At 50.3% G+C, this 12,848-nt stretch overlaps 1 protein-coding gene across 1 annotated transcript in view; it reads right to left on the reverse strand.

Moving 5' to 3' along the window:
• Window positions 1–1,581: 1,581 nt before the first annotated feature.
• Window positions 1,582–12,848, reverse strand: part of HTRA3 (HtrA serine peptidase 3) — a 29,647-nt gene continuing 18,380 nt past the window's right edge. Inside the window, exons 12-14 of the mRNA XM_011935445.1 lie at window positions 5,245–5,293; window positions 3,486–3,581; window positions 1,582–1,810 (exon numbers count right to left, since the gene is read on the reverse strand). Of these exons, the coding sequence (XP_011790835.1) occupies window positions 1,645–1,810; window positions 3,486–3,581; window positions 5,245–5,293 (311 nt within the window). The 3' untranslated portion in view covers window positions 1,582–1,644. The remainder of the gene's footprint in view (window positions 1,811–3,485; window positions 3,582–5,244; window positions 5,294–12,848) is intronic.

Below are 12,848 nucleotides of genomic sequence, written 5' to 3' on the forward strand. Positions count from 1 at the left end.
GATGCGGCCAGAGTGGCTCAGGGCCTGGTGGGGGTGGCCCACTCTGGGTGGAGCAGAGGGTTGGGGGCAAGTTCACAGCTCCCAGTGCTCCGCTTCCAGCTACTCTAGGCAGTGTCCCTGGACCTCCTGCTCGTTGAAATCGCTCTCTGCCTCAGTTTACCCATGGCCGGGTGGGTGGCAGGGAGGGTGAAATAGCACAGATGTGGGAAAGGGTTCTTCATGTGACCAGACATGCACAGTGGGGCTTAGTGGGAGCTCCCCGTAAGCTGGGTGGCTTCCCAAGTGCTGCACCCGTCACCTTGCATCCCGGGGCAACCAGGAGGTCAGCGCAGCAGAGCCAGCCTTCCTGTTGGACAGAGGCAGAGGCCACAGCAGGGAGAGGGACATCTCTTGCCCAAGACCATGAAGCTGGAAGTAAGTGGAGGAGCCAGGACTTGAGCCAGGCTGTCTGACTCGGAGCCGGCCCTCCACAGAGCCACATGACCCTGAGGCCTGGTGTGCCCCAGTGCTCGGCTGTCATAGAAACCCTTTAAAGGCCCGTGTCTTTGCAGGTATACCCAGTCATGTGTTAGATGGATCCCCAGAAGAACCCTGGCCAGTAGTGGGCAGGCTGCCCCAGTGCCCTGCTGGCTGAGAACCATGTGCTTGTAAACTTTATTTTCCATACAGTAGAGAAACATACAGTACAAGCAACACTGGGAATCTGTTTTACAGCAAAGCTCACAAATGCCCCTTAAGACACACTTGTTCCCTGGATGAGGGGGTGATGCCCAGGAGCCCGCTTGCCTCTGGGCGGCACTTCCATACGAGCAGCTGCTGCATCCCAGAGCTGCGTGGGAAGGGGAAGTTGGCTCAGTCCTCACACCCCACAGTTCCATGTCCACTGTCCTCTGCAGGCCGCCCCATGACCGCCTTGGGGAGGAGAAGCTTCCCCAGGCAGCAGCCAACTTTCCACGTGCTCCCCGTGGCCTCCTGCCCGCCCGGGGAGGAAAACCTCACAGCAGGGCGGGGCTCAGCTCCGCAGCCAGGGGGCATTCACTCAGTGCCTGCTCCGGGCTGGACCCCCCACCCTGAAGGGATCAGATGTGACCTGTCCTCCAGGGACCCCAGGCTGGCAGGCAGCAGCCCCGGCCCTACAGCTTGGTAAGTCCTGGGGCAGAGGGAAGCTGGGGCCTCAGGTCAGGTGGGCATTTGTCAGTGGGGAAGAAGTTTGGCAGCCCGGACCTGCAGTAGGAGGGGCAGGAGCAGGGGGTACTGCAGACGGGTGTTCACAGGGGCAGAGGCGGGAAGCTAGGAGAGGAGCGGACCTCCAGGGAAGGCAGTTTTGTGAATATTCCGAGAACTTGGAAGTGACTTTCAGGAGGGTTGTCACCTGTACAAGGGGCATCTGTACAAGGGGACGTTGGGCTTCCCTCCCTGCATTGGGAGGTGGATCCAATACTCCCCAAGCGGAAATTTGGGCCCCTGGCCCAGCCCAGCCTCCGCTCTGCTCCGGACAGCCAGGAGAAGGCTGCCGCCCTGCTGAGGACCGACGGTGGTCCTTCGTCCTGATCTCGGGGAGCGGTGCCCTCCGTTATCTGCAGGCTCTGGCGCGTGGCGCTGGAGGAATGCGCCCCCTCACATGACCACCTCCGGTGCGCCCCCTCACATGACCACCTCCGGTGCGATGCTGAAGAGGAGGTCATCGTTCCCCCGCCGCACCTCCAGCAGGAGAGGAGACTCGGTCAGCACAGCCTCCTGCAGCTCACTCGAGTCCACCAGAGGACGCCCGTTGACCTTGACGATGATGTCACCATCTTGGATGCCGCCTCTGCCAACAAGACGGGGTCACCACCCACAGCCTCCACAGGCACAACCCAGGACGAGGCACAGTCAGGGTCAATGACAACATTTCAACAAAAGTCGTTTTGATGGGAAAGGACAGTGCCCTGGCCCCAAAGCTCTCACACCAGAAGAAATCCAATGTCACATGACAGGCAAACGACCTTTCAAACTGCTTCTCCCATGCCTCAGAAGGGAGGGTTCAAGATCCTGCTGCAGCCCTTCTAGCTGGGCCAGGCACTCTGTCCCCATGAGCCTCAGTTTTCAGGTCTACAGTCCTATGTGGAAATGTGCTTTGCAAATTACAAAGGCCCAGGAGTAGGTTCTGCTGTTACCGCAGTTACGAAGACTTCTATGTGAGAGCAGAGCTCACGGGGCCGGCCTTCCTTCTGCATGAGGCTCACTGAGACCTCCCCACTGCCAGGAAGGAAGGTGATGGTACCGTGCTCAGCTGCGTGGGCACCAGCATCAGGACCCACACATGCTGGCTGTGTGACCTGGAAGAGTAACTTCTCTAAACCTCAGTCCCTCCATGTGTAAAATGGGTAAGGGCAAGAGCCTGCGAATCCCTGGCTGCAGTGAGGATTAACTGAGATGATGCGTGTGGAAAATCTTATACCATCTCAACAATTTTTACTGCAGGCCTGCTGCGGGCAGGGCACGTGTGCCATCTGTGCTCATCGCGGAAGGTCACACAGGGCCTCCCATCCTCAAGCCTAGCCTCTGAGGACGCACAGTACAGTTGGCCCTTGAACAACATGGGTTTGAACTGTGTGGATCCACTTATACGTGGATTTTTCCCAGTGCAGATGAAGACCGAGGCTAAGGACGGGAGGCGACTGGTTCAGAGCCCTTCCTGGGGGTTGGTCAGCCATGCCAGCGTGCGGTAGTGTCGCTGCACGCCTGCCTCAGCCTATGGTGTTGCAATGCTTAACATTTCTCTAGTACTGGAAGACTTCAAAGAAAGCAGTGCTTTATCCATTTCATCTACAAAGTCTCCTGGGGGTAGAAATCCTAGCACTTTGGGAAGCCGAGGCAAGCGGATCGCCTGAGGTCAGGAGTTCAAGACCAGCCTGGCCAACATGGTGAAACCGTGTCTCTACTAAAAATACAAAAAAACTTAGCAGGGTGTGGTGGCGGGCACCTGTAATCCGAGACACTCAGAAGACTGAGGCAGGAGAATCGCTCGAGCCTGGGAGGCGGAGGTTGCAGTGAGCTGAGATTGCGGCACTGCACTCCAGACTGGGCAACAAGAGTGAGACTCTGTCTCAAAAAAAAAAAAAAAAAAAAAAAAAAAAGGCTGAATTATCTCCATTTTACAATGAGGAAGGTGAGTTCCAGAAAGACCCAGGACTCAGGCTGGTCTCCAGCTGGTGAAAGAATCAGGCTTAGAGTGGGCTCTTAGCCCAACAGGTACTCCTCAGTCTCCGCTTCTTGAAGGAAATGACATTGTGGACTTAGGATGGATATGGTCAGGGCTCTAGGGACCATTCAGCTCTCCAGCCTCCCCTGGCTTAGCAGACACACTAGAATTCACCTGCCCCTTCCCCGTCACTTTGCTGGGAAGCTCAAGGTCACATGAGGTCAGTGGCGCAGTCCCAGCCCAGACCTCACACCTGCCCCATGCCTCCAGCAATCTCCCTGTCTCCTCTGGCAGAGCCTACCTCTGAGAAGGCGAATTCGGCGCAACCTCTTGCACGTAAATTCCACTGCTGACCTCTGGGAAATCTGGGTTGCTGGCCTTCAGCTCATCCACCAGGCTGGAAAGAGTCTGCTGTCAAGGCCCCTCCTCTGAGCCTTTGCCCAGCTCCTTGGTATGAAGCTGCCCCTCCCTCCCTCCAGCACCAGGCCAGAAGAGGAGCCTCCTCTGGGCCCCCACATTGCCCTGTCCCACCACTGGCCACTCTGTGTCCCCTACCAGATGTGCTTCTCAAGAGAAACATGGTAGCGATGGCTGGTTAGAAGCGTGAAGAGAGGAAAGAGTGGGTGGACAGGTGTGAGGAGGGGCGGAAGGGTAGATGAATGGATGGAAGAAGGAATGATGATGGATGGGTGGATAGAAGGAGAAATGGACAGACAGGTGATGCTGAGTCATGGAATGGACAGCCAATGCTGAGTCATGGAACGGACAGCCAATGCTGAGTCATGGTATGAACAGACAATGCTGAGTCATGGAATGAACAGACAGTGCTGAGTCATGGAATGGACAGACAGAAGACTGGACAGAGGTGGGATGGACAGACAGATAAAAGAGACAGACAGAAAGAAACAAAAGATATATTGGTGTGCTGAATGTTGATTATAATTTTTTTCAAATGTCACCCCTAGATTAGCAGAGTTGGTGAAACAGGAGGAATGACAGCTTTAGGGACTGTGTAGTTTGAATGGTGGCTTGAGTATTCTAGAGTTCTTCCTAAGCTCCCAATGCAGTGACCTCTCCCTTCTTCAAACCTCGAAGCTAAACTTTGCATTTCCAGCCTCCCTTCTATCCTGCCCCCGCTTCCTCTCCCCCAGCCCCCTCTTTCTTGCACTCATTCAGCATTTCTAGGCACCTGCTCTGCGGTGGACCTAGTATTGGGGCAGAGCGGAGGAATGAGCAGGTCACAGTCCTTGCTCCCAAGGAGCTGACAGTCGAGGAGGCAGGATGGTGTGGGGCAGTCCCACTACAGGTGATTCTGACACAGCAGGATGAGTTCAAGGCTGGGGAGGGAGGCCAGGGCTCTGTGTGCTACGAGGAGGCACCTTATCCCACTTGAGTGTCCTGAGAATGCAGAATGGTGTGCCCCCAAATTCACGTATACCCAGAACCTCAGAATGTGCCCTTGTTTGGAAACAGGACCTTTATAGATGTCATTAGTTGCAGATCTTGAGATGAGACCTTCTTGGTTTAGAGCGAGCCCTAACTCCAACGATGGATGTCTTCATAAGAGAAACAAGAGAGAGATGTGCACACAGATATTCAGAGAGAAAGAAGGTCAAGTGAAGACAGAGGCAGAGACTGCAGGGAGAGAGCCACAAGCCAAGGACACCTGGAGCCAGCAGAAGCTGGAAGGGGCAAGGAAGTAGCTTTCCGTGGAGCCCCAGAGGCAGTGCAGCCCTGCTGACCCCTTGACTTCAGACCTCCAACTTCCAGAACTGAGAGGGAACACATTCCCGCTGTTTTAGGCCACCAGGCTTATAGTAATTTGTTACAGCAGCCACTGGAAAGAGATGGCGTCCTGAAAGAACAGAAGGAATCTATAAGGCAAAGAGGGAAAGGTCCAAGCAGAAGGACTGGCCTCAGCAATGATCAGAAGCCTGAGTGCCTCGGCCCATCTGGGCACCTGCAAGGAGCCAAGCACAGCCAGCCACAGTCTGGAGGGAGGGCCAGGGTGAGGGACGAGAGGAAGGGGCAGCAGGGGACAGCACTCTTCAGATACTCACCTTGGTGTGATCGTCCGCATCCGTATGCCGATGAAGCGCTTCTTCCAGTCTGGAAATGAAACACAGAGAGACTCTGTTAGGGCTGCTGCAAAAAGCCGCCACCCTCCCTCAGGGGATAGGCACAGGACAGAAGTTCCCCTGCAGGACCAGGAAGCAGCAGGTGTCATTCTGCTTAAGCCGGCCCAGTCCCCCTGTGGTCCAGCAAAGCTGCCCTCTCCTGACTGTCATCATGGAGCTGAGGGGTATTCTAGCTCTAGTGTGCTCGCCCCACAGGTGGCTTCATGTCCACCCTATCCTGCATCCAACCACGTGAGCTCCAACATCTGCTCTCCCAGCTGAGCTCCATCCCAACCCCAGTGGCCAGTGGGGCTCTCCTTTCTGGCTTCCATACTGCTGGTTCCCCAAATGTTCCCTGCTTGGAACTGAACTCGTCACCTCCCACTGGCCTTCCCCAAAACAATACTCGCTGCTAATGTCCAGTGAGTACCAACCATTTGCCAGGCCCTGTGGCTGGGGCACTGCACACACAACTCACTGAGATACTGTCTCCGTCCCCCGAGCTGCTCCAATCTGTGACTTAACAGGTGTCTCAGACCCAGAAATAAACAAGAGTCAATAAATTTAGAATTTTCATTTTATATGAGAGTTCTGATCACAATTAGAAATCAACAATAGGTATCTAGAAAATTCCCAAGTACTTGGAAACTAAATAAAACACTCTAAATTACTCATCTTCAAATAAGTAAAAAGAGAAATTAGAAACTCTGTTCAACTGAATAAAAATGAATGTATTATATTAAAATTTATAGGTTGTAGAGGTAGAGGGAAATTAATAGTACTAAAGTGCCTATATTAGAAAATAAGTTTCAAATCAATAACCTCAGTTTCCATCTTAAAAACTAGAAAAAGATCAAATAAAACCCAGAATAACCAGAAGAAAAAAAAATAAAGCTAAAAATATGAATCAATAATAAAGTTGAGAGTGTGAATTAATAATAAAGCTGACAGTGTGACTCAATAATAAAGGTAAGAGTGTGATTCAATAAAGCTGAGAGTATGAGTCAATACTAAAGCTGAGAGTGTGAATCAATAACAAACCTGATAGTGTGAATCAATAATAAAGCTCAGAGTGTGACTCAATAATAAAGATGAGTGTGAATCAAGATGAGTGTAACTCAATAATAAACATGCATATGAATCAATAACAAAGCTGAGAATGACTCAATAATAAAGATGACTGTGAATCAATAAAGCTGAGTGTGAATCAATAATAAAACTGAGTGTGAATCAATGAAATCAAGAGTATAAATCAATGAAATAAAGATAAGAATGTAAGTCAAAGAAACACAACAGTGAAAATAAAGACTAAAAGCTGATTCTTTGAGATCAATAAAATTGATAAATCTTTAGCAAGATTGATCATGACAAAAAGACACAGTTTTCAATATCACGAATTACAGAGGTGACATCACTACAGATTCTACAGATATTAAAAGAATAATAAGAGAATATTATGAACAACTTGACGTCAATGAATTTAATCACTTAGATAAAAGAAGCAAATTTCTTGAAATTTCCAAACCACCAAAGCTTATTCAAGAAGAAACAGATCACCCAAATAGCACTACATCTATTAAAGAAATTGAATTTGGAGTTAAAAAGTCTTCCTACAAAAAAACTTCAAGCCCAAAAGATCTCACTGGTGAATTCTACCAGATGTTTAAGGAAGCAGTAGTACTAATTCTATACAAACTCCACCCGAAAACTGAAAATGAGTGACTACTTCTAACCTCATTATCTGGATACAACAACCAGAAGAGAAAACTAGACCAATATCCCTCATGAAAACAGATACAAAAATTCTTTAAACAAATAAAATCCAACAATACATTAAAAAGGATAATACAGCCAGGCATGGTGGCTTATACCTGTAATCCCAGCACTTTGGGAGACCAAGGTGGGCAGATCACCTAAGGTCAGAAGTTCGAGACCAGCCTGGCCAATGTGGTGAAACCCCATCTTTACCAAAAATACAAAAATTAGCTGGGCATGATGGTGGGCACCTGTAATCCCAGCTACATGGGAGGCTGAGGCAGGAGAATCACTTGAGCCTGGGAGGCAGAGGTTGCAGTGAGCCAAGATTACACCACTCCACTCCAGCCTGGGGGACAGAGTGAGACTCCATAAAAAAAAAAAAAAAAAAAAAGGATAATACATCATAAATAAGTGATAAATGAGGTTCATCCCAGGAATGCAAGCTTGGTTTAACATTTAAAAATCAACCAATGCAATTTACCACATTAACAGACTAGAAAGAAAAACCATATGATCATCTCTAGAGATGCACAAAAAGCCTCTGACAAAATGTAACATCCATTCCCAATAAAAACCAGAAATAGAAGGGAACTTTTCAACCTGATAAAGGATACCTATGCAAGTTTTTAGCTAGCATCATACTCAATGGTGAAAGACTGAGTGTTTTTCTCTCCAAGATCAGGAACGAGACAAGGATGTTCACTCTTACCTCTTTCATTCAATATTTTACTGGAAGTTCTAGCCAGGCAAGAGAAAAAAAAGGCATTCAGATTGGAAAGGAAGAAGTAAAACTGTCTTTATTCACAGACTGTATAGCCATCTATGTAGTAAATCTGATGGAATCTACAAAAAAAGTTTCTAGAAGCAGTAAGTGAGTTATTGAGCATACAGGATATCTTTTATGGTGAACATCCAAAAATCATTTTAATTTGAATATTCTCTTAACCAACTACCAGAAACTGAAATTTCAAAGAATACATCATTTATAATAGCATCAAAATTAAGAAATACTCAAGAATAAATCTGATGAAAAATGCCTCAAAACCAGTACACTGAAAACTATAAAACATTGCAGAGAGAAGTTAAAGAAGATATAAATAAATGGAGAGGTATTCTGTATTCATGGGTCAGAAGAGTTACCATTGTTAAAATGCCAAATTTCCCCAAATTGATCTGTAAATTCAATGCAATCCCCATCAGATCATCAGCAGGCTTTATTTTTCTTTTTATAGAAATTGACAAACTTATTCTGAAATTCATATAGAAATGCAAAGGGTCTGAGGAGCCCATGCAACTTGGAAAAGGAAGAATAAAGTCGGGGCACTCACATCACCTGCCTTTTTGACCTACTGTGAGGCCACAGTAATCGAGCCAGTGCAATACTGAATATTGGCCTAAAGACAGATAGCTGGAATGGCATATGGTCATTCTCTTTTTGACAACGGTGTGAAGGCACTTCAGTAGAGAACAGTCTTGCAACAAATGGTGCTAGAACAATTGAATTTCCAAGGCAAAAACAACAAAACCCCCCAAACTTCGGTCTATACTTTGCACGATTTAAAAATATACTAGTTCAAAATGCATCGTAGTCCTAAATCTGAAACCTCAAAAAGTAAAACTTCTAGAAGAAATTGTAGAAGAAAAATCTTTCTGATCTTGGGTTAGCAAAGCCTTCGTAGATACAACACCAAATGCATGACAAATTGGGAAAACAGACTTCATCAAAATTTACAAAACTTCTGCTCTTTAAAGACACTGTTCGAAGAATGAAAAGACAAGCCACAGACTGGGAGAAAATATTTGCAATTTGCTTATCTGATAAAGGATTCCTATCCGGAATGTAGAAAGAACTCTCACAACCTACTAACAAGAACACACATAACCTAAATGCTTTTAATGGGCCAAATATTTAAACATACCAAAGATGAACAGTTGATGAATAAGCCATGTGGGAGATGGGGTCAGAGCCGGCCGGTACACATGACCCCTGGGTCCACTGGGTCCGGAAGGCTTTGGATTTGATCTTGAATCACCAGACGTGATCTGCCTTTAGTTTTGAAAGGGAACCCAGAGAGGTGATGGTCCAGGGCAGTGAGTGCCCCAGCACTGGACCCGGAGGTGGAGGTGGAGGCGGAGCGGTGGCAAGGCCCGGGGTGGACGTGTCCTGAAGCCTGGACCAGTGGACTCGCTGACAGCGGATGAGGCATGTGGGAAGTCCAGGGGGACAGAGGGACAAGGCTGACGTAACTGAGTGGGGACGGCAGGTGGGGCTGCAGGAGTAGGGGTCTTGTCAGGTGCTCTGAGTGGGAACTGCCCGTGGACATCGGTGGGGCCCTCCCACAAGCAGCTGCCTGTCCGAGTCTGGAGTGGGAGGGGCCAGGCTGGAGGCGTAAATCCGGGGGATCACTCTCTAGCTGACTTCTAAATCCAGGGCATGGGATCCTCAACAGGCCCTGCACAGCCCACCTGGGACACTGGCCGTTCCCGCTCCCACTGCCTGGGAGTCCCTTGCAATCTCCAGAGCCTGCCCCGCTCCCTTCCCACAGTCTCTGCCAGAGGTGGGTCACCTCCTCAGAGGTCTCCTGCCCCGTCGTGCAGCCCTCACCCTCGAGGCCCCAGCCCTCTCCCGGCCTCTTCCCTGCACCCCACACTCTGATCTGTGGCATCTGGGGGCATTTTTGTGGCCCGTCTCCCTGCTAGAGGGAAAACGGGAAAACCTCTGGCTCACAGTCCACAGGAGTCTAAGGCACAGAGCCGGCACTTGAACGATGCCTGTGGTCCCCTCCGACTAAGACCTACCGTGCGGCTGGGAAAGCAGGGGCTGGGTAGTGCCTCTGGGCCGGAGCTGAGGAAAGCGGGACTGGCTGTGCTCAGGATAGGAGACTCTAAAGCCTCTTCTCCTTGAACTTAAGAGGTGAGCAGAACACACACCAAGCACCAGGCCACCAGGCTCCCTGCCCATCCTGCTCCTGGCCCTGCTCCTGCCTGGTGGCTGGGCTGCCTCTGCCAGCCTTTCCACTATTGGGAAGGACTCAGGACTCCACCCAGCACAGGGGCCTGAGACCAGGGGACCTTATGGCTTTTGAGACCAAGTGACCCTGTGAGCTCTGAGACTGGGGAACACTGTGAATTCTGAGACCAGGGAAACTTAACAGTTTTTGAGACCAGGGGTCCCTGTGACTTCCGAGACCGAGGAACCCTGTGGTCTCTGAGATCGGGGAATCCTGAAATGTCAGAGGTCTGGGAACTCTGTGATGTCTGAGACCAGGGAACGCTCATGCCCCTGTCCCTGTCCCCTCCCCTCCCTACAGCTGTCCCTTGGCTTGTGGGCCACAGGACAAATGAGGGGTTTACCCCCCAGGCCAGAGGTCTCCTACCTATGAACTGCACTGTCCCCCATAATCCACAGAGGGGCAGATGCCCACAAACGGCCCCACTCCATGAATCAAACACCCCACACCACCCCATGTGGGGCTACACTCTGGTCCTAAGGCTGGCTGGACCCCAAGCTCTCCTGGGGCTCCCCCAACATGCATGGTGGCCACTCTTTACCCTGAAAGCCCCCCAGAGGCCTCTGCACCCCACCCCCAGACAAGAATAAGAAATGTACTTAACATCTCCTTGATTTAATAAAAAGATGGTTCATTTCAAAGAACTTTAGATTAACTGGGTTTGGATCATTGCATTTTATTAAATAAAAAAGAAAAGCAAGTACAAACACCAGTCAACTTGAGAAGGATTTTAAAATTGTTAATGCACCATGCCACTAAGGTTTATCAGGCTCCTCAGTTAGTCTGTGCTGTCCTTGGGGAGGGGATACAGCTCTGAGGACAGGGGATGTCTCCCAGCAGGTCTGGGATGAGGTCAGCACTAACTGGGACAGTCCCTGTTAAACAAAGGAGCAAACCCAGGCCCCGGCGGGATCCTGTCTCAGAGGAGAAAGAGAGAGGCAAGAAGGGAAGACGACACTATCATCCACTTCCAAGTAAAGTCACCTTATAGCTCAGTGCGTGCAAACTGCAGCTCCGCTAATTTCCAGTAAGGAGGCCGAAGTCAAAGGCACCCATGGAGAATGGGATAATTCAACAGGAAAGGCTCGGTCATTAGGGAAAGGAGCACGCTAGGACGGGTGTGGGTGCATCCCTGAATCTAGTTCTGAGCTTCCTAGAAGCCAACAGGAAAAGGGCTCAAGAGATTAGATGGTCCTCACTGTTCAAGAGTAGAAGACTTCAGCTTCTTTGGGCAAGACAGGCTCTGCCTGGCTCCAGATTGTCTTCCCATAATGGACACGGAAGGACAATGGCGGCATCCTCAACAGCAGCTCTTCATGTGACCAGCCCTCATGGCACCGGCCTTGGCTGCACTGGGGTCCATGTGCTTGGCTGACAGGTTCATGGAGGAGGGGGCAAACATGAGGAAGCCCCCTGCTCTCAATGAACTGCCAGTGAGGGGGCTGGGAGGAGACAGCAAAGCAATGTGGAAGTGTGAGTTGCTGAGTCAGGCCTGGGTGTTGGGCAGGAGGTGGGCATGGGAGGCACAATGGCAGGAGGGAGAAGCTCACTAGGGCTGAAGAGAAGGCGGGGAGGTGGAGGCCCCCAGGAAAGGCCCTGTGATTGGAAGCATGGCCCTGCTCTGGAAGGTGGCTGCAACTGCTCACTTAAGGAGGCAATGGGTGTGCTCTTACCTGGGAGAGTTGCCTAGTGCCCTGGCAAGACCTCTCCCAGATGGGTGCTCATGGCAGTCTAGGAGTGGGCAGGGTGGGCTTGGCATCCCTTTTGGATGGGGGTGAGGAAATGGGGTCTTGGAGGAGGGTGAATTCCAAAGACGGGGTATTGGACTCTGCTCTCCTGGCATAGAGGATATTCTGCCATGTGATCTGCATGGGCCACCCGCTGGAAGAGGGAGTACTCAGGAGTGGGTAGACGGATGGAAGAATAGATGAACAGGGATAGAGGGACAGGTGGGTGGACAGATGGATGGATGGATAGGTAGACAGGTGAATGGGTGGATGGGTGGAAGGAAGGAGAGAAGGAAACAAGAAAGGCAAAAAAGGAAGGAAGAAACGGTGGACAGGTGGGTGAATGGGTGGACAGGTGGGTGGATGAGTGGATGTATGGATGAGTAGATGGATGGATGGATGAATGAATGGGTAAATGGATGGATGGTGGATGGATGGATGGATGGAAGAATTGGTGGGTGGAAGGATAAATGAGTGGTTGGTTGAATGGATGGGTGGATGGATGGATATAGAATAGATGGATGATGGACAGGTGGATGGATGGGTGAATGGGTGAACGGGTGAATGGCTGGGTGGGTGGGGGGGTGGGTGGATAGATGGGTGGATGGATGATGGATAGGTGAATAGATGAATGGGTGAATGGATGGGTGGATGGATAGATGGGTGGATGGACAGATGGGTGGATGGATGGATAGGTGGATGGATGGATGGATTGATGGATGGATGTATGGATGGATAGATGGTAAATGAGTGAATGGAAAGATGGGTGGGTGGATGGATGGGTGGGTGGATGGATGGGTAGATGGGTAGAAAGTTGTGGGTAGGTGGATGGTGGATGGATGGATGGGTGGATGGATGGGTGGATGGGTGGGTGGATGAGTGGGTGGATGAATGGATGATTGGATGGATGGGTAGATGGATGGATCGGTGAGTGAGTGAATGGATGGGTGAATGGATAGATGGATGGATGGGTGGGTGGATGGGTGTGTGGGTGGATGGATGGTTGTGTGGGTGGATGGGTGGATGGGTGGATGGATGGGTGGATGGATGG

This window comes from Colobus angolensis, unplaced genomic scaffold (genome assembly GCF_000951035.1).
Source record: "Colobus angolensis palliatus isolate OR3802 unplaced genomic scaffold, Cang.pa_1.0 Scaffold143, whole genome shotgun sequence".
Classification (NCBI taxonomy): domain Eukaryota; kingdom Metazoa; phylum Chordata; class Mammalia; order Primates; family Cercopithecidae; genus Colobus; species Colobus angolensis.